General features: G+C 34.1%; 1 protein-coding gene across 1 annotated transcript in view; it reads right to left on the reverse strand.

Moving 5' to 3' along the window:
* PTPRD (protein tyrosine phosphatase receptor type D) overlaps positions 1 to 21094 on the reverse strand; it is a 290275-nt gene that overhangs the window by 152568 nt on the left and 116613 nt on the right. Inside the window, exons 10-15 of the mRNA XM_063080420.1 lie at positions 19398 to 19979; positions 9906 to 10039; positions 8007 to 8151; positions 4538 to 4843; positions 3457 to 3650; positions 1255 to 1281 (exon numbers count right to left, since the gene is read on the reverse strand). Of these exons, the coding sequence (XP_062936490.1) occupies positions 1255 to 1281; positions 3457 to 3650; positions 4538 to 4843; positions 8007 to 8151; positions 9906 to 10039; positions 19398 to 19979 (1388 nt within the window). The remainder of the gene's footprint in view (positions 1 to 1254; positions 1282 to 3456; positions 3651 to 4537; positions 4844 to 8006; positions 8152 to 9905; positions 10040 to 19397; positions 19980 to 21094) is intronic.

Below are 21094 nucleotides of genomic sequence, written 5' to 3' on the forward strand. Positions count from 1 at the left end.
TATTACTTCCTATGGGTCCTGGATAAAGAAGTTTATAAAACACTGCTACACTGTCAATTCCATGAGAACTGATATCCTGTACATATTTACCAAGAGTCCCAATGAGAGCCCTATGCTTTGGCAATAAATATTTACTCACTGAGTGAAAGAATACCTTCCCGCCAGCCTTCATCTTATTTGCCTTTTTAGTATTTTTCTCTCTCTCTCCAGCACTGAAGTTAAAGACTGATCAGCTCTTTAGCTAGACCCCTCAAGTTTTCCCAACACTGCATTATAATTTGCTTTTTAGCTGTATTTGCCACTGACTAACTTACATGAAGACTTCATTTGTGTCAAATTAACAAACTCACTGTCACCTGACTATGCCACATTTGTACCACCCTCAATGACCACTTCTTGATGCTCAACTTAAGACAAAAAACAAACAAAAACATGTCCCCACCTCCAACTCCCCAGCACACACGTATACACACATGCACACTTTTCACCTATTCAACCCCTCGTTATCCCTTAAATTCTCAACTGAGCTTTTTAGCATTTCTTCTACCATCCTGGCCTGCTGTCATTGTCACTCATTTACTAACTCATTACACACTGCTGTAGGCTTTATTTTACAGAATATTCTAGAATTTTATATCTTCCCTAGCCACCTAGACAGACTATAAACACGTGGAAGGCAGGTGTCACATCATGTGTCACATCATGTATCCCCTGCAGTACCTTATATATAAGTTCACAGTAACTAACGTAAGTGACTTATTCAGATATTTTAAAAACATTCCTATCTCAGTGAGATACTTTCTGCTTTTTGGCATGATCCATTCAATTTCACTCAACCCTGTATGGGTACAACAGAGAATAGCCACTTCGGGATAGAGTTAATCAGTGCCAAAGTTATATCTTGTTATCCACTGAAGATGTAACCTAAGAATAGGATTTATGAGCAGCCTGCAACAAACAACTCAACATCTCCAGTCTGTGATGCCTACATTTAAAACATGCCCCCTCTGACTGCATCACAAGGCAGTTAGTAGCAGCCATCAAAACAAATACCACAAGTCCATTTTTCTTATGCAATCCTAGCATCATGCTGATTTCACAAAACAAAAACAAAACAAAAAGTATAACAACATGGTGAAGATAACTTTAAAAATAATGTGTTAGTTCATGCATCACAAATAAGTAAAAGGAGGATATCAGAAAAAACAAGCATATAGTGTCTGATTTTTGACAGTGCAGTCAAAAATTACTCACATGTTCAGTAGTATCATCAAATTCCCACTGATAGAGATTAAGAAGGTTGGGGAGGAAACAAAATAAGGAAAAATGAAGAGAAATTTGCAGACTTATAAAGGCAGTGCTGCCCTCCATAGCTTAAAAGAGAGAAAAAATAAGCAATTGAGGCAGTGTGTATAATAAAATTTCAAGAAGTTCATGTGTTATGCTGTTACCCCCACCCTTAATTGGCAGGTCAAATTAAATATTCTCTGTTATTGTTACCACTAAAACCAGCTAATAGTTTTTTTTAATGTATGGTTTACTGAAATAAATCAATGAGACATAGGAAAAAGCTAATATTTCTAATTATACCCTACTTTGTGACATTTATTTTGACTTCTTTCTTGGGTTACACAATTAATTCAAGTCACTATTTAGGTTAACATCTTTTATTATACTGAAATCTTATAGCCTCAGTGAAGTCCTGTGAGATTTAATAAAGTTTCAATGAATAGCTAAGGAAAATAAATGAGATGGGAAAGAAAAAAAAAATACTGAAAATCAGCAATTAATAAAGAAAAGCCAAAGTAGAAGAGATGAAAAAAAGATAGAGGTGACATTTAATGCATTTGGTATTACATAACTTCATTAACTACCATATTTCACAATGAAACTAGAGACAGAATTACAGATCTGTAATGTAAATATCTAAAATCCAAAGGAGGATATCAAAGCATGATAGTTATATTGCTTTCTTTTTCATAATTGCACACTTACAAAATAAAACATAGCAAAATGGCTTTAATTTCATACTATGAGAACTTTCTATTTTATAGGCAGTGCAAAATAAGCATTTATGAAAATCAAGTCAATGGTCCTTTTTCAGCATCAAAGTGGTACTATCGATCTCCACCTATATTTATAGAAGTGGCTTTCAAACCAAAACTATACAATTGGATTTGGGGTAGTGAGTCACGAGTCTAGATACCTAGTGAGAAAGTTATGTTCTGAAGCAAACATAGGAACTTTTGTAAGTTGATTTAATGAAGACTTTGGGGGAAATTTTCCTTAGAGCCATAGAGCTATTTATTGTCCTCCTATTTTCACAGATAAGAACGTAAAACTGGGCAACGTGGTATAGCAGTTTTCAATTTGGTTCATAATCCTTCCCACTTGCACACAAAGCTAGGCATTTTCATTTGGAAAAATTTCAAATTTTCACAAACTCCACCCTTTGCCCTGCCCAGCCATCAATTTACTAGATAAGCAAAGCACTCCATACTCATAATATCCCCACACCATAATATCCCCAACACCATAATATCCCATCACCATTTGACATAGTAAAGGGAAACTAGTCCATGGATTATGTGGAATTCCCAACATGCCAGTTATAAATTGAAATGTTCCTCTTTTTTTTTTTCAGGAAAACACATGGAATATATGTAGATTTATTATGGGACTATCTTTGTAATACCTCTAATTCATGAAAAAATTTGAAAATTTTCAATGCTCTGTTTTAAAGAACTGATAAAACCAAGCTGTGACATCATGGTTGTCATGGCTGTGAACCACTGCCCTAAGAGATCAGTAGAATTTCTCACATACTCAGCTACTCACTATTAGTACTTTTTTTTTTTTTAAACTTGGCTCAACCCAGTTGACCCTATTTATTCTCTGGGAAACTCTAATTTTTATTATCATTATCTTCACTTTCTGGGATGCAAAATAGTTACTTCCATCAAATATGTGACTTGATGAAGAAGCACTAAATGAAATACTATCTGGGTACCTTTCCCTGAATAAAAATGGCTATTCTTCAATGGAGTCGTACATTTAGAAATTAAATCAGCTTAGTTCCAAGCAGTTTTAACACAGCAGAAAGTAGATCCTATCAGCCAAACTGCAGCTTAGAATTCTTCCCCTTGCTTTGATTAAATCATTCAATTTTTTTGATGTCGAAAGGCAAACTCAGATATAGTTGTAGAGAGTTGAATATCTGTATTTTAAGAGAATAGTAACATGTTTTTAATCAGATTTGAGTGTCATTTCATTCCAATTCACTTCCTCACTTATTGTCGATTCTGATTCAAGGGGTAAATACACATCAATGTGTTTTAAAAACTAGATTTTTGTACAGGGTTTTTGAAATGTCAAAAATCTAAAAACAGGGCCCATTTCAAGATAGAGACTAAGATAAACGTATTTCAAAACAGGTAGCTAATTACAGAGGCTTACCTGTGCATCAGCCAGCATGACATCCTTCAGCATGGGCTGGCCCTTGGGCTCACCGTTTTCCATCCTCACGTAATGCACCTGGTATCCTCTTATCTGGCCATGCTGTTTATTGGGCACAGGTGAGCGCCATGAGACTTTAACAGATGTTGAGTTGACAGCCTCCACCTCGACTTTGCGAGGAGGACCACTAGGAACTGGAACAACATCATTGGATAAAAGAAAATTATAGGCACGTGTCCCACCCAGTCAGAGCATTTTCTTTACTTAGGTTTTTTTAAAAAAAATAATGGGTAGACCCACTATGTTTCCTTTGAAGAATACAAACATTTTCAACCAATGAAAATGCTCAACCAATCTGCTCTACCTTTTAAGAAAAGATCAAAAAACATGACCAATGCAAAAAGAAAAAAAATGGAAGAAAAAAAGAGTATCAGAGAAATAGAAAAACATGTAAAAAATATGCAAAAGCCAAGGAAGATGCTTTGAGGTTCAAAGCATTAAAGCACAAAGAGGTACAGCATTGAAATAATAACAAAAACTGGTTGTTGATTGTTGTGTGTTTTTTAAAGGTTTCTTTTTCAATAGCAGAATAAAAAGATTCTTGATTATATGGATTATCTTCTCTTTTTTTCCTCATATCAAAGGTATTCCATAGAACAGATGCCAAAAATTGAATGGCGAGCATCAGTGTCTCTGAAACATGCAAAACAAAAAGGCAACAAGAAGATAAGAAGACAGTTTTGAAAAGTTAACTTCAAAATGTGAAAGAGGTGACTACAAAAAGCCAAGAAAAACACAGAAGACTTTAGATGGAGGTACAGAGAAGGGCTGGACTGCAAGACCAGAAGAGCAAAGTGTTCTTTAAAAGGAAAGCAAAGTACTGCATTAAGATTGGAAAAAAAAAAAAAAAAAAAAATGCCCAGGCTGTAGCAAAGACAGGTCTTTGGCAAAAATACTGAAGTTACAGCAATGCTGGGTAAAAAGATGAGCAGAGAAAAACGTATAACTGTTAGCTTATCAAAAGACAGCAGACTGAGATTGCATCACAAGGGTGCAAACTGACGTAGCAGAGGCAACATACCATCTTCATCGGTTCGAATCAACACGGACAAGCTCTCGGGACCAGGGCCGACATCGGTGTGGGCCGTCACAGTGATCCGGTATTCAGTCCATTTTTCCAGCTGTTCCAAAAGGTACTTGGTAGTGTCCGAAGGAATTCCCAAAATCTCATGAGGCTTGTCATCTTCGCCATCCACTGCAGTGTACTTGATGGAGTACTCAGTGATAATGCCATTCTGCTTTTCCACTGGTGGAGGTTGCCAACTTACCAAGATACTAGTGGAACTTGGGCTGGTGCAACTAATGTCTTGAGGAGGAGCTGACGGCTCTTATTTTGGTAGTGAGTTAAAGGAGGATTTGAGTGAAAGGACAGGAGTGGTTGGGGAAAAAAAAATGATAAAACAAAAGAAAAGGCAAAAATAAATACACGAACAATCAGGGCAACAAAACGAAAATAAGGCTTCGAAACTGAAATTTTTAAAGACAAATTTATGTACCTTGGCTTAGTAATATGAAGAAACAAAAAAAAAAAAGAAAAGAAAAAAAAAAAGAATAAGTGACCAAAAATAAGTGATAAATAATGGGTGGGGGGAATATGTGAAAATGAAATCTTGAGATAACAGAGCCTCAAATAAAATTACCTACCTGCGATTTAAATTTTTCTTCTAAACCAATCCCCCAGTATCCTCCACCCCCACTATATTATCTAGCTTCAAAAACCTGCAAATAACATTAGATTTTTTACGTGAGAATGTGATGATGCTTCGCAGATGTTCCAAGTTTTCATTTCTATAGTCTAGAATGAGGACGATTCATATAAAATATTCATTTGTAAAAGGATTCTTAAGCATGAAAAGTTACAGTAACTGCTAGATGCCCTTCTACCAACTCCAATTTTTAAAAAAGGAAAGAAATAAAAGCCCAACAAACATAAAAGGGTTCACTCTATCTGAAAAACTGAGTCTGCCTGAGCTGTTTTAATAAAAAGTGTGAAGCTAACATTGATCGTCGCCCATATACAGCGAGCATGCAGAATCAATAAAGAATGAAAATGCACAGTTCAAGATTTACCTACCCGAGGGTAATGTCAGGCTTGTTGATTTTGACTGTAACTTGTACTTACCCTACGTCAGCTTTCAGCTTTTTTATTATAACTCTTCTTGAGACACCATTGCTAGTAAAGAATTAGATCCCACCAGCAAATTTTGGTAAAATCATAATAATCATCTATCCCTTACAAAATGCCAATAACATAGCCATTAAAAAGAACCATTTAAAAAAAAATTCAAGAACTACCTGAAAATATATGACCTATGTGCAAAATTTCTTTCATTTTGTACATAATTATTCATACAAACTAGAGTTTACATAAAAGTTAAAAGATATATTTTCTTACTGCCCATTCTAAGATAAACTGGTCACCTTCCGAACAACTATTTTCCATCAAATTAACCAAAGATATCATAAATAACACAAGGAAGAACACAACTATTATAATTTTTAAAATTTAATAATGTACTCATATGTTCCTAAAGAAGAACAAACAAGAGAGACATACAAATAAATATGCACATATATATATTTTTAAGGCTATATATGGTAGAGTGAATGAAGCGATCTTAATTTTTGTATTTGAATATGTAGTTTGGGGATTTACTTAGACTTTGTGACTCTTCGTATTATGGAGTACCAGGTGGATCTAATTGCTTAGAGGATTATCCTTCTTTCTTAATTTACATGCCTTGTGTTCACTGCTATAGTCAATCAAAATGAAAAGCTTTCCATACTGAGGAGAAAGAAATCCTCATAAGACAGCCTTATAAATTTGGAATACGATTTGCAAAATCACTAGAATATCATTTTTAGTGATTCTGGCAAGAGGTTCTTATATCTGAAATTATAAAACTATTTTATACGCATTATCATTTTTCACAACAAATTGAGTTGTTCATGTAACAGCAAGGACTCATTTGTAATTCTTTTAAAAAACTGATTTGGTTTTCACTAGATTGCTACCTTCAAACTTCCTATTCTGTGAGAATATCTTCAACACCAATTGAAACTTTCACTTTGATAAAGAATAAACCTTTTGATGTGGTTATAAAAAGTCCATTTGATACTAATGTATGTATATATCTAAAAAAGTGAAGTTTGTCAACCATGCAAAATAGAATATTGAAGCATGTAGCATTTATTTCAATTAAATGTCTGATTTTAAGAAATTATCTTCTACAACATTATTAGCTTGCCTGGAATTCAAAGCAGACATACAGAAACTACATTAATTTATAAGCTTCAGTTTTTAAATGGGAGGAAATTTTAAGGGAGTAAACTCTTGTTACTAATAGGTTAAGCAATACAATTCTAATACTTTCCATGTGAATGATGATGTTTTAATTAGGAGGAAGAATATAACTTTTATCATTAAAAATACCTGAAAGATTTTAAGTCCCTATTGAAAATAAAATGATGGAAGACTTGCTTCTGTGAAAGGAAATTAACCTTTTAAAAAATATGTTTTATGTTTGCTGATAGGCCTAAATATGAGGTCCACAGAGCATCCTCTTGACAAAATTCAGTGTATTTATATTATATGTATAGGTCTATTGCATATGTCACCATGTCAAAAAGCACAGATAAAATATCACCAAAAAAATCTAAGAAAACTCCATAAACTCTTCAATGCAAGGTAAATAGTTGTTTGTAGACTAATTGTAGATACTTATTAATAAAGAGCAAACAAGGGTATTACAAGCCACCAATCTTTCCAAATACAACCTACTATGTAATACTTTATGCAAAAAAATGTGCTCATGGCACAATGAGCCCCCACTATGATAAACACAACTATGCTTAAAGGCAACAGTTCCAAACAAGAAATTGAACCTGGGAAACATAATACAATTTAGGATTCCAAATGTGTTCGTGAATTTATTACTAAATTTGTCCAATTACAAATTTTCTGTAAATGCTCCATACTTCCACATGTACTACTTGCAGAATTATTAAGAAACTAGTCATAAGAACTGAGCTATGCTCGGAGAAGGAACAAATGTGAAATAAAGACTTGCTAGCAAAGTTAAAACCTGTGTGCTTAAAAAAGATAAAAGTTTTGTCTTTTGCTGCCTCTTGAGTTTGCTCATCTCTCTGATTATTTTGCAGTGTTCTCATCCCGAATTTTGCTTTACAGCCTTATATTCATCACATGAAGCCCAATCTAACTTCTTTCACCCACTTTTCATCACAGGGCTAACTTCTTCAAAATTATTTCAATTTAAGAAGTGGAAAAAAGGAGTCTGTTCTGTTATTCGGACCAAGTTTGCAACCAACACTGTTCACGGTTGTACTCTAATCCTCGAAGGTAGATGCTCACTAGCATACAGCCTACTGACTATTAAGCATATTAGCAGGCTTGTCTGTTGGTAGTGGTAAAAGCCAGCAATAACTACTAGTGAATAAAGGGCAGAAAGTAAGCAAAGAGAGACACCTACTTGACTGCATGGTTCTAGCTGATATTTCAGCTGTAGAAGCACCCAGGCCTTGAGGAGAACGTGCAGCCAGACGGAAATAGTACAAGCTGTTTGGTTTCAGCCCTTGCAGCCTATATGATGTCCCTGGCTCAATGGTAATCCGTTGCTGTAACAAGAGAATTTGGTCATTTTCATCAAGATTCATGCAAATATTTTTCACCACAGCCTGGAACATCATATTTCTGTCATCAGGATTATAATGTCATCAAAATATCACACACACAAGAAAATTAACAGTGAATATCAAAGGATATACTAGGGGAATTATATAATGAAAATATCAGTGTTTAAGGCAAAGTTTCCACAAAACATAAGGTAACTGGAATAAGGAAAGCCAGAGATCTGTGTTGACACAGTTATCCAAATGCATCAGAGAAGAGGGAGACTGAGGGGCCGACACTCATGGGTATGTTCTACCCTATAGATGCGTACACTGTCGTGGTACAGACCACAGTAGAAACTAACACCATCCCCCAACAGTATAATATGCCCACTATGGGCAATTTCAATTGAAAGATGTCTAGCTCACTTCCTGTGACCATCTATAATCTAAATAGGTGGCAAAGAAAATATACCAGAAGTAGCAACAGTAACTAGTATACAGTTTACAAGAGGTTGCTATAAAAGAGATCTGAAATTGCCAAGACCTGATAGGATGAAAATCAGATGCCAGGCACTAAAGAAAGGTCGATAATTCCTATGAAATCATATTATTACTCTAGGTTGATGTAAAATAACTTAAAAACTTCCTTTCTTTTTGAATATAAAATCCACAGCTGGAAAAAGAAATTTATGAACTTTTCTGTAACTTTGAACATTATAAAGGACTTCTGAAATATGCCTTTTTTAATAGAATGCTATAACTCTTAGTTTCCATGCTTGAAATATGCTTTTGCATTTTTGCACAAATGTAGCTGTCTATGGACAATTAATCTCAGGCAGAACATTAGCCTGTAGTAGACCTTAAAATACAAGCACATACATACACTAGTAATGGCATAAATAATCTTAAGGCTTTTTATCAAACAGTGTTTGCTATTCACACTAACAAATCAGTAAAGAGGAATTTAAATATAAAATTAAAGAAAACATCTATAGGGTGTTCTGGCTTGCAAATACAAAAGCTTTCAGAAATTGTAGATTCATCAAATAAGAAAGAAATAGATTCCCTAAACAAACAATGGTAAAGCACAGTAGTTGTGCCGATGATACAAGAATCCATAGTATTCTCAAAGGACTGCCATTCTCCTTTACACTTTGTGTTTATTTATATATTTATTTTAGCTTGGTGGTGGTAAAGACTGTAATAAGTCCTGTTAGTATATGTATTCATTATATTACCATGTTTCTCTTTTCAGTAACTCAATTTCCACGCTTTCTACGATCTACTGCTATTTCATATGTACAGCATACTCAAACTTTATATATACTTACAATCATTATCAAGTAATTTTTAGCATACGAATAAACATTTGTTATGGGGCATCTTTCTCTGAAACCGGTCTGGACAAATTCATCTAGCCAAGGACTTTTATTAGTATGTAAAGAGCTCATTTTGTCATGTGTGTCTTCACAGTGACTTAAGTACTTTAATGCATTAGAGAAATAAAGCCCTCAAGTCTCATGTTGTATCTGTTCTACAACCTCATACTTCTATAATAGGAAACTTGGAAACCTGAACTTTCAATAGGAGCAGTAATTGTTTCGGTTTGTTTTTCCCCAAAGGCTCCGAATAACTACTCTGTTTTTTAGGTCAAGTTCCTCTTTTGATCAATAAGTCTCTTCCACCAATGTCCTCTATAGATATATGACCAAGAACTTGGGTAATGCACAGGAGTAAAGTAGTGGCCAATGTCTTACCTCCTCTCCATGCTCTCCATCTTTGTAGACCAGTTCATAGTTGGCGATGGTGTCTGAACGTGGAGGTGTCCAAGAGAGCAAAATACTTGTTTCAGACTCAGGTTCTGCTTTGAAATTCAGTGGCTGCCCTGGTACTAAGAACAAGGAGGCAAAGGATTGAATTCACCATCAGCATGAGTATTCACAAGTTCTTCCATTAGTGCATCTATTTAAACCTTTCAAAATGTGTCCACGTGTATCAGCTTAATGGAGAACTAGGTTCCTTACAGTGTCCAAATTAACCTCTTTGTATATAGCCCATTTTTCCTCCTCCAAGGGGCAAGAACGATGCTATAAATACTGTCCTTGAGTATTTAATATTTATATGAGATACAGTGGAATTAACAAGTACAGAATATATCAGTCTCTGAATTCAATTTTAAGGAAGATGTAATTATTTACTTCATAATACTGTTAGTAAGAAATAAGATGGTTTACATAGTGCACTTGTAATATTATATAAAACGTAACAAATGCTAAATACATTAAAGCTACTGTTATTTACAACTGAATGGGAACTTATTCTCTAGCACTACATGTAACATTCAAAATTACTTCCAATTAGGTTTATGAAATTCCATGTTTACTCCATTAACAAAACCTACAGGCAACCAGAATCACATAGCATTTTTTCTTACCAATGTACATTTTGAAAAAGAGGTTAAAAAAAGGGAAAAAACTAAACATATCACTTACGAATAATTACTTCTAATCCCTAAATTAGTTATTGCACTAGACCTAACGCAAACATAATACCGTCCCTACTGACACAGAGCTAAATTACTACACAAATTATAAAGTTTACAGAATACTTATTATTGGAAATACGATAACTCATCAGAGGTCATCTATAAACTTTAAGTTAGTCACGAAATCTATGTAGCAGACAATTTGGAAAACCTATCAATCAGATGTAATAAAGAATATGAACTCTATACAGTTTAAAACACCATGCTCAAATGTTGTACTAGAATAAGTTTTCTTAATCCAAACTTCCTATTCAACACCCAACCCCATTAGTTGTCCTATATCCATTATACACAAGGCTGACATTTGTCAGGGTGTCACTGGAACTCTGATCTGATATTGTTCTTAGCCAATGTCTGCTCTGACTGATTGGTGCCCATGCCTTGCCACTTGTTAAATATTTTGATCACCCTTGATATTATGCCATGTTTCAATATGCCATGGCTGAACATATGTCCATATTCTCACAAGTTCAAATTCTGTACATATTTAATAAAAAGGGGTAAATAATACTTTACACCAGAGGGGGAAAGAACATCTAAAGCTTGTTTCTGGCAATTTGAACACAAACATTGTAAAATACATATAAAATTGTATAATTTATAGCTGATATATGACATAATTTTTTTAAAATAATGCTTGAACGTATCATTTTTACAGGAAAAGAGGCCTTGGAGATATAAATGTATTGTTTTCTTTTTGTTATAGTCATCTCTCTGCAGTATGACTTTTAAAAATGTCCTTTGTTTAAAGAGAGATTAAATGTCTAAAGACTTCTACAAGAATAATTTCTAGAGTCCGTAACGATAATTTTATTCCTCCACTTGGCTTGTCAACCTGTGTGCGCGCGCACGCACGTGCGTGCTCACGCATGGGCACTCATGTTTGGACTGACGTTTAAGGCCACAAATAATCAGTGCTTCATATTTCTAGTTGCCTTCATCACCTTTTCTTTTTTTTTTTTTAAATCACAGGCCTTTAAATTCTCATTAATTTGACGCCTCTAGGAACTTACTTCCTTAACAGGGTATCAATTTTTTTTTCCAGTACCTGCCCAGTGGGTGACCTAACATAATCATTCAGATTGAGAGGCAGAGAAAAAAGATAAAAGATCAAGGAGCAAAATAATAATAATAATAATAACAATAAAAAATAAAAACAAAAGACAAAAGAACAGAGGGGAATAAAAACAAATAGACAAATCGCAAAGCAAATGGAAAATGGATTATTTCTAAAAGGAAAACAACAAAAATACTGGCAGGATCAACAGTGCAAGCCAAGATGGGGAACCAGACAGATGGGGAAACGATGATTGGATTCTAATGCTCAGATGATGAAAGGGTTTTTTCTCAACCTAAAATCACACATCTGCATGTGTACAGTCACTTATTTTCCTTCAGTTTCATTCTCTGCTCTCTCCCACCACCCCCCTACCCCTGCCCCATTTCCACAAGTCTGAAAAAGTTAGCCTGTGTTAACTCCTGACTCAAACCAAACCAAAATGTTTTTTTTTTTTTTATAGACATTTTCGGTTGTCACACTGGTAGGGGTGGAGATGGGTGTTGGTGGTGGTACCAGGCTGCGAGGAGAGAATTGGGATGCTGCTAAACATCCTAAAGTGCACAAAACAGTCCCCCTCCCTAATAAAGAATTATGTGGCCCCAAATGTCAATACTACCCTAATACAGTATTTTCAAGAATTCAAAACATGGACAACATTGAAGGGCTGCTCTCAGAATAATCGTTTGTTATGTTTTTTCTCCCTGCCTAGTGCTAATAATAAATTGACATTGATTGAAAACATATTGGGAACCTAATTAACTTTTTCTTACTTAAACTGTTTACTTTTTTCTTTTAATTTATCTTGAGCAAATTCCCGGTTGGTCTCAATGTTTCATTCTTGTTTAGTGGCACAGTCGTGGTCTGATCTTCTAATTCTGTTTGGTTCTATTAAGAGCCCCTTCCTTCTAAATAATAAATTAAATAGACATGGCAAAGTTTCACAGTGTGCACTGTCCTTTTTATTCTTGGACATAGTAAGTGTTGGCTTGATGACTTTCATGGTAAGTCTCCCCATCTAATATGCAGGGGGTTCTCTCCTCTTATTCTTTCACAGTCTCCTTCTTTTGAAGTGATTTGGAGAATAACTCCATTTACTATATTTTAAACACAAATACTTAGAGGTGACAGGCAGATAATGTAGATGAGTGAGTAGACTGAGTATATGTGGTCTGAGGACAACAGGAGAGTGCCAGCCCCACCTGAAGGATGACAGGTCAGGTTCAGTCCCCGCAGATTGCTGCCTTGTGGAATGTGGGCCCAATCTTGTTCCAGCTTCTGATTTATTCAACAGAAGTTGATAATGAATCTTCTAGGTAAAATCTTTTAATTTTTAATCATTAAAAATTAATTGAATCTAAGAAAAATAATGTATGGAGAAAAATGTGTCTAGAGGCTAAATCCAGCATATGAACCAGTGCCTTAAATTATCTTTTTATTAAATCAGGTTCTGGGCTCATAAACTGTTTGCCGGTGCCACTACTCAGACTTTCCTGGGAATTGAGGGTCTACCAAAAGATATCACTTAGGGTCATTTTGTCATATTTGAAACCATCATCATGAAGCAGAGGATTCAAAGGAAAAAACAAAAAAGGCTGTGAAATGAATGGATGTATCTTAAAACTCCCAAACATATCAGTCCTAATGATCATAATGTATGTATGTATGGAAAGACTTAAGAGGACTCCAGACTGCTGTATTTGTTTTTTTCTGTATCACTTGGAGATACACAGAGTACTTTCACTGTGTGCCAATTAAATGTTTATACCAAATACTGTGGCTACAAAGAGTCTATTTTACGTTTATATTAATGTTTTCTTCATATGTGTTTATATATATTTATTTATATTTATATATGCAAATTATATATATATATATATATATACTCTCACAGCCTTTACACATCACTTTCTTATGGGTATTCTTTTACCTTCACTTACTAGTTCTTCGCCTATGTGTAATATTTTTATTTTTATTTGAGGAATAAAAATAAAATTTTATGTGGTAACATTTCCCTCATCAATTAACTGACCATAAATTTTCTGAGAAAATTTGAAACTCTAGGAAACTCATGGGCAAATAAAAAGCATGCATCCAGAACCTTAAGCATAATCACCCTACATCAAAAGGGGAGATAATATCAATCATAAACCAAGTTTAGAATCAGACATTAAAAGCAAAAATGAAAGTGGAAGTGCAAAATTTTCTTTAAAATCATATTTAAGAAATGTTTATATCCTGTAAAGTCTTTCTTCCTGATTATTTATGTAATGTCCACAAGGAAATAAAGATATGAACTATCAAGTTCCTGAAATAAGATTATAATCCCTTTAATAAATTTCATGTACTTGAGTATTACTATGATTGTGCTCTATATAAATATCTGAAGGCAATTTAAAGTAGAAGATGAAGAAAGGCTAAGAAATGAAGAAAAGGCCTTCATGCCATTTGAAATGCTGATATATTAGAAGAGATCAATTTTGAGTAAAATAAAGTGATTATCTCTAAAGAGATAAAAGTTGGCATGTATTATACTGCTAAGTAACAACTTCAGCTTGCCATACTATAAATATGAAATGTTAACAAATATACTAGAAAACCAATTATTGCTATAATATCTAATACTTTAACAAGGTACATATTTAAAATGTGTGTATCTAGCACACTGATAAATGACAATAATAAGAATAAAAGCAACAAACAGAATTACAGTGATAGTAAAACAAAATAAAATTCAAAACAAGGAGTATGGTCTGTAAGTGCCGCCAATATATCATCAACACAATAAGTACTTAATACATAAGTATCTGCACAAATCTTACTCTCAAGTGTGATTAAACACAAATAATAAAAACTTAAATTTTATTACAGTTGTATTTACACCCAGTGCTCCTTTATTCATTGCTGAAACTATTTAGAGAAAGCATTTAAATTGGACTCATAATTTTGGCTATTGGAAAGCAGTCTTTTTCTAGTGTGCTTATATACGCCTGTTGACATATATTAATGAAATGATTTATAAAGTTCTGGAAATCTAAAGCACAATGTCTTTAAATGTCATAGTTTATATTTCAACACTTTTGAAATGCCCAGAATTTATAGCAGAATTGACTGTTTCAAAATGTTTAAAGTTGATACAAGGGAACTTCAAAAAATTCATGGAAAGATTCATATTTTCTATAAACTTCTTGAAGTACTTTCTACTCATTAGAAATTATTTGGTAAATATACGGTATATAATTCTTTTCTTTTGAAGGCCTATACTGTTAAGGTGTACCCATATAAATCAGTAGACTTTTCCCACAAATCTATGAAATGCATAGAAGAATTATAGGTCAGATATGCTTTCTAAAGTTAAAAAAAAAAAAAGAAGACATACGGATTTAAGACTTAGAATGCCTGCAATTAGCATGAATGTCAAGCAATATTTATTTTAATGCATTAAGCTGAATATGTAATTTGTTATAATTCTTTATCAGAGTTTTTATTTCTTTGGTAAAATACAGCTACCATATGTTCTTCTTATAATCATCTACACACAAAAAAACTGTAGAATGTCCCCTTTCCTTCCTGAATGTGTTTTCTAATAATGAGGACTATTTTTTTTTAAGCACAAAATAAGTAAGTCCCTTGTTAATGGCCATGCATTCCCCACATTTTTAAGGTAAACTAGTTTCAAGTCATTGTAATGCCAGAAGCTAGAGCTATGGAAAACATGGAAGATTGACCCAAATTTCTAGAAAATAATCCCCTCAACCAAAGTCTTTTAATATTTAAAACCACTTGAAGAATATAATACAGTCAACTGTACTAATATTTGAAGTCAAGGAGAAATACTCTTGACTGACTATAAAATAGCTCATATTTTGATTTCCTTTATTACCAGACATATACACATTTACATCAATCCTTGATTTATATCAATCTGTGTGACTCATCTTAGGTAAGATCAAAAGTGACGACTTCCTTCTTAAGCGCAATTTGTTCCTAAATACTGTCTTCTCAAAATCAGTTTTTAGACAAAAATACGATGCGTCAGGGAACTGAAGATAATAAAATGAAATGAGCACCTTTCTGACACAGAATAAATCAAATATATATTTCTGTATATATGTAATTAAAACATACTTAAATTTATACGTATTATTGATCAAAACATTTTTGTCGGTTTAGAAGAGATAAAATTGCAGTGAAAATAATCATATCCTTAAATTTCCTATAACCTCTCTAAAAGAATATTTCATAGTAGTTTCATGGCTTGGCCTAGCAATGATCCTAAGACTCATCTAGTCAGCAACAAGAAAATGGAGCAGCTCGGCATTAATTATATCAGAACTAACATCATTGTATTTGGCAGGTATCCACTAACATCAAATGGCCTTTGTTAATTAAGCCTATAGAACAGATCAAATCATTGTGCTATTTTAGAGGGTTTTCTTAGCCTATTGATTTTGGCAGGCACAAGTCATTATGTCATTACATATCTTTTTAATCAATGAGTATTAAAAGCACTACTATTATGAAAGGTTCTTGGAAATATCTTAAGATTAAAAATAGTTAGCTGAACAGAGATTGGGAACAACTATTCTAATATATCCATAACCCATTCATCTAGATTTTCTAAGTTCTGTCATTAAATTAAATAATACCTTCCAAAAGCAGAGTCGCTGGATCACATTAACTCAGTTGCCCCTCTCTCAATACTACTTTCACTGAGTTATGACTCAGTGTTACGTTATGTCCACTAGTAATGTAAAAAAAAAAAAAAAATATATATATATGTATATATACATATATGGTCTATTTAAACATCATTTTTATATTTTTCAATAAATTATGACTGAAGGCATTAGTGTCTATCATTCATTGCTCTCAACAAGGATTCTCATGATCCCAAGGATTTGCATGTTTTGGCTGAATTTGGTTTCAGAAAATATTTTGCTTCTTAGCTACAAAAACTAGATGTTCCTGTCATCAGAAAATAAAAGGTTTGAAACACTGTAGATTTCTATGTTCAAACTGGTGGTTATAAAACTTAAAGTCAAATTTAGTGACCAAGTATAATAAACTTTCATGAAAAAAAGCTATTTCTTCCACTTCTTTCAGATAAACTTTTTTTTTTTTTCTCATATCCAAACATTTTAGTATGCTTTTGTACTGGGATAATCTAACAGCCAAAGTAAATTATATGTAATTCTTAAAGACGTGAATAAACAGCACACCGTGTTTTTCTCTTGCCTCTATTCATTTATTCAACACATAGCAGCCCCCCCCCACAAAAAAATAACACTAAAACTATCACATTAGCAAATTATTAGCATGAAAGATAGCGGTGGTTAAAAGTATCCAGGGTCTCTGAATTAAAAATCTGCTTTCCACTTAGTAACCTTATGACCCAAGGTGAGTTTAAGAATCATTTTTTATTCTCTCTGAACCTCAATTTACTCACTAGCAAATGGGGTAATTCCACATCTATCTAATTGGGTTGTGAGAATTAATATATGCAAAGATCATAGCATAGTACCTCGTATATGTTAGCTGGTATTATTATGATTATATTTTACTTACTAAGTTATTAAATGTTTCTATACATTATTTGATGTATACCCTTGTTATGAGTTGAATTGCATCTTACAAAAACTCTTGTTTGGAAGTCCTAACCCCAGCACCTCACAGTGTGACCTTATTTAGATGTAGGGTCTTTGCAGATATAATTAGTTAAGATGAGGTCATTAGAGTGGGTCCTAATCCATTATGATTGGTGTCCTTATAAAAAGGGGAAATTTGGACACAGATGCCATAACAGGAAGAAAACATAGAGATTGTATGATGCTTCTACAAGCCAAGGAACAACAGAGATTGCCAGCCAACCACCAAAAGCTAGGGAGAGACATGGAACATATTTTCCTCACAGTCCTCAGAAGGAAGCAACCCTGCCAATACCTTGATCTCGAACTTCTAGACTCCAGAACTGAAAGACAACAAAGTCCTGTTGTTTAAACCACTATGTGGTACTTTGCTACAGCAGCCCTAGAAAACAAATACAACCACCAAACTCTATAAGGTGGTTATTATTATAGATTAGAAAATTGAAGTTCAGAGGGATGAAGAAACTTGTCCAAGGTCACACAGCTAATAAATGGTAGCTTGGGATTAAAACCCTGATTATGTTACTCTAAGACCAGGGATTTACAAATATCACAGCTGAAAAATTAGAAAAACTCAAAGTGGAACGTAAGTTCCAATATACATTCTTATAATCATTTAATGGTTATGGAGCTGCTAAAATATAATTTAAAAAAACTCATAATAACCACTTTTAGTCACAAAAAAAGTAGAACAAGATTCATAAATTTCTATGTTTTCCAGTGAGACGATTTTATGGTAAAATTAGTCTTTTGCATTTCTTGGCATAATATCATAGCAAATAAATACAAAGAACTGCAAATACCAAGCAGGGAAGATATGTGGATGGTTTTTAGTGCAATTGTGGTGAAACGTATTTTTATAGTTCGCTTTCATACAATATAGTAGAAAACATAGTAAATCCATGAACAAGCCAGTGATAACCAAATAACAGTGTAAAAAAATAAAGCCATCCAGGCTGTAAATATATTGTGAGATTCCTAATAGCAAGAACACATATGTAAACATACTGAGTCATAAGATTCATAAAGCCCACGATATAAAAACAAGTCAGTGGTTCAATGAAACACAGATATCAGTGAAACCTGAGAAAGTTCATTAATTCATTACAAGAATCAGCAATGAATTATGCCTATAGATTATAGACACTGTCTCCAATAATATGGTTCATATGTAGATTCTCAGAGCAAGCCAATGGCATGCTGCCCAAATACTCATAGATTAATGCAAGTTTACAAGGTGCCAGCACAATAAGGAATCAAATGAGTAGCTCTCGGATGCTAAGAATAAACTTTAAAAGATGCTATTTTACATTCCCAGTCTAAGGCAAAACTGACCACTTCGAGTCAAAGACTAAAGTAGTTTCATATCCTCTTATGAAAATAAAACCACTGGTAGGGCCAAGTTTTTCTTCGTAAAATAGTTTGGCTTCTGCTGTAGAATCTAGTAAAATGGGTGAGTCAGGCCTCAAAGTTCTATCTGAGATCTTGGTAACTTTATCCACTGAGACCATGCAAAGAAAAATGAAATCAAAGCCATTTGGAGAATATGTTTACTTTTAAGCAAGTAACTTTCTGGCAAACATAAGCCATTTAAATATCTGAGGTCACCTGACAGTTTTATTTTTAACTTTATTTTGAACCATCCAATCTTACACACATTAAATAATTTTGGAGACCACTCTACCACAGTTGCTAGTATGAAGAAGCACAGTTTTTCTATTCCTGAAATATCCACCTCCTGCAGAAAAGTCTTCCAGTCATTTTCATACAAATTAAAAAGAAAGGGTGCTAATTGCATCCCTCGCTTAAAATGGTTAGTCTCTCAGATGTCTATGCCTATTCCTTTCTAGATGTCTTATAATATCTCACTTTGAAGCCCTAAATCTCAAAAATTAAGATTTATACTGTCTTTGTTCTTTGCTTCTTTGTTTCTCCCCTTCCCACCTCTCAACACCAACACCATCCTCCTGCCCTATATCCCATCCTGAGCCAGACTTACCTCCTGTCTGAGTGATGACTTGTATGTCACTTGAAAGAGGACCATCTCCAATTGAGGTAAAAGCCAAGACTTTGACAGAATATGTTTTCTGGGGCACTAAGTTGCCAATAGTGGTGATTTGGCTATCAGCTACATTGTGTTTCATCCAGTTGTTGACATGCTGAGTGGGATCCATTGTATAATAAACTCTGTATCCTTGGATCTGTCCATTTGGCTCCTCAGGTTCCTTCCACTGTACCAAAATGGTGGTCGAACTCAACATCCGTGCCTGGACATCCCTCGGGGCACTGGATGGCGCTTGCTCTGAGGTCTGCGTTAGCACAGGCTCACTGGGAGGCCCCCGCCCAATGTTATTGACAGCAACAACCCTGAATTCATAATCTGAGTAGGGACTTAGTCCAGCGACACTGTAGCGTGTGGTCGCCACCCCATCAATTTCTTTATAAGGTTCCTCAGAATTTTTAGGTTTATGCTGAATGATGTAGTAAGAGACAGGCTCAGGGTTCCCAGAGTCCCAAGTCAGTGTAATGCTTGTAGCTGTGCTCTCAGTCACTACAGGAGTTCCTGGAGGTTTGGGTAAGGCTTGGAAGAAGAAAAAGATAATGAATACCCATCATCTCTATGATGATACAAGGATTGATAAAGTCGACTATTGGAATAACAGTATTATGTATCTACTGAGGACTTAATTAGATGAAATTATAGCAAAGGGTAGTTTTCTAAATGGTCAAGAAGTACAGTAAAACACATAAGTGACACAAATCCTATTTTACTGGAAGGGCTTGATAGCATATTTTGGGGCTTATATCCAAATCAACCACTCATTAGCTAAGTGATCCTGGATGCATTCCTTAACATCTCTTTGCTTTAGTTTCCTCATGTGAGAATTGGGAAAAACTGTATTATTGGAGTTGTACTGTACAGTTGAATAACTGTATTTCACGGGTTTGCTGTGAAGATTAATGAGCTAATCCCGTAATGCTCTTAGAATGTATCTGGCACCCTCAAAAAACATGAGTTGCAATTATTACTATTATTATACCAAAAGCTTGGCCAATTAGCCCTTGCTTCAAGACATAAATGGTACAACTAAAGCCAATAAATATGGAAAAGAACAAAATTTGGAATATATTGAAATGGAATCAAATTGCTATGAAAGAATAGTAACCAGATTATTTTCCAGTTGTAAAACATAGGTAACATTATTAAACTTTCCTTATAAATAATCCAACCAAGAATTTTAAGGTAGAAACAACAGTAAATTCAAATTAATGTTTTTCCCCCTGAATATTTAAAGAATACTGAAAGAACTAAATTGATATTCACAAATCACTTTTAAAAGTGTTTTATTGTCATAAAAATATGTATTCTATATTCTACATCAGAAATATCAGATAACAGCTACATGACAAACATTTGCAATTAACTCCATCTTTTTAGAGATCCAACTCTTTCCTTTTAGCATATGAACATTACTCAAAATGCTCTTAGTTGAGAATACAAACCACGTACATTGGTGGCCTCATATTTAAGTGCCTTACTCTGGACAATGATTCTAAAAGGAAGTGGTACATTAGGGTAGAAAGGGGAATTCTACTAGCAGACTGCGAGAGAAGACCCAGAAGATGACACTCACGTACTCAAGCCCATTGGTATCACTGTTTTTTTGTCAACACAAAGGCAAAAAGTACAAAACC

The sequence above is a fragment of the Cynocephalus volans genome, chromosome 16 (assembly GCF_027409185.1).
Source record: "Cynocephalus volans isolate mCynVol1 chromosome 16, mCynVol1.pri, whole genome shotgun sequence".
Lineage (NCBI taxonomy): Eukaryota > Metazoa > Chordata > Mammalia > Dermoptera > Cynocephalidae > Cynocephalus > Cynocephalus volans.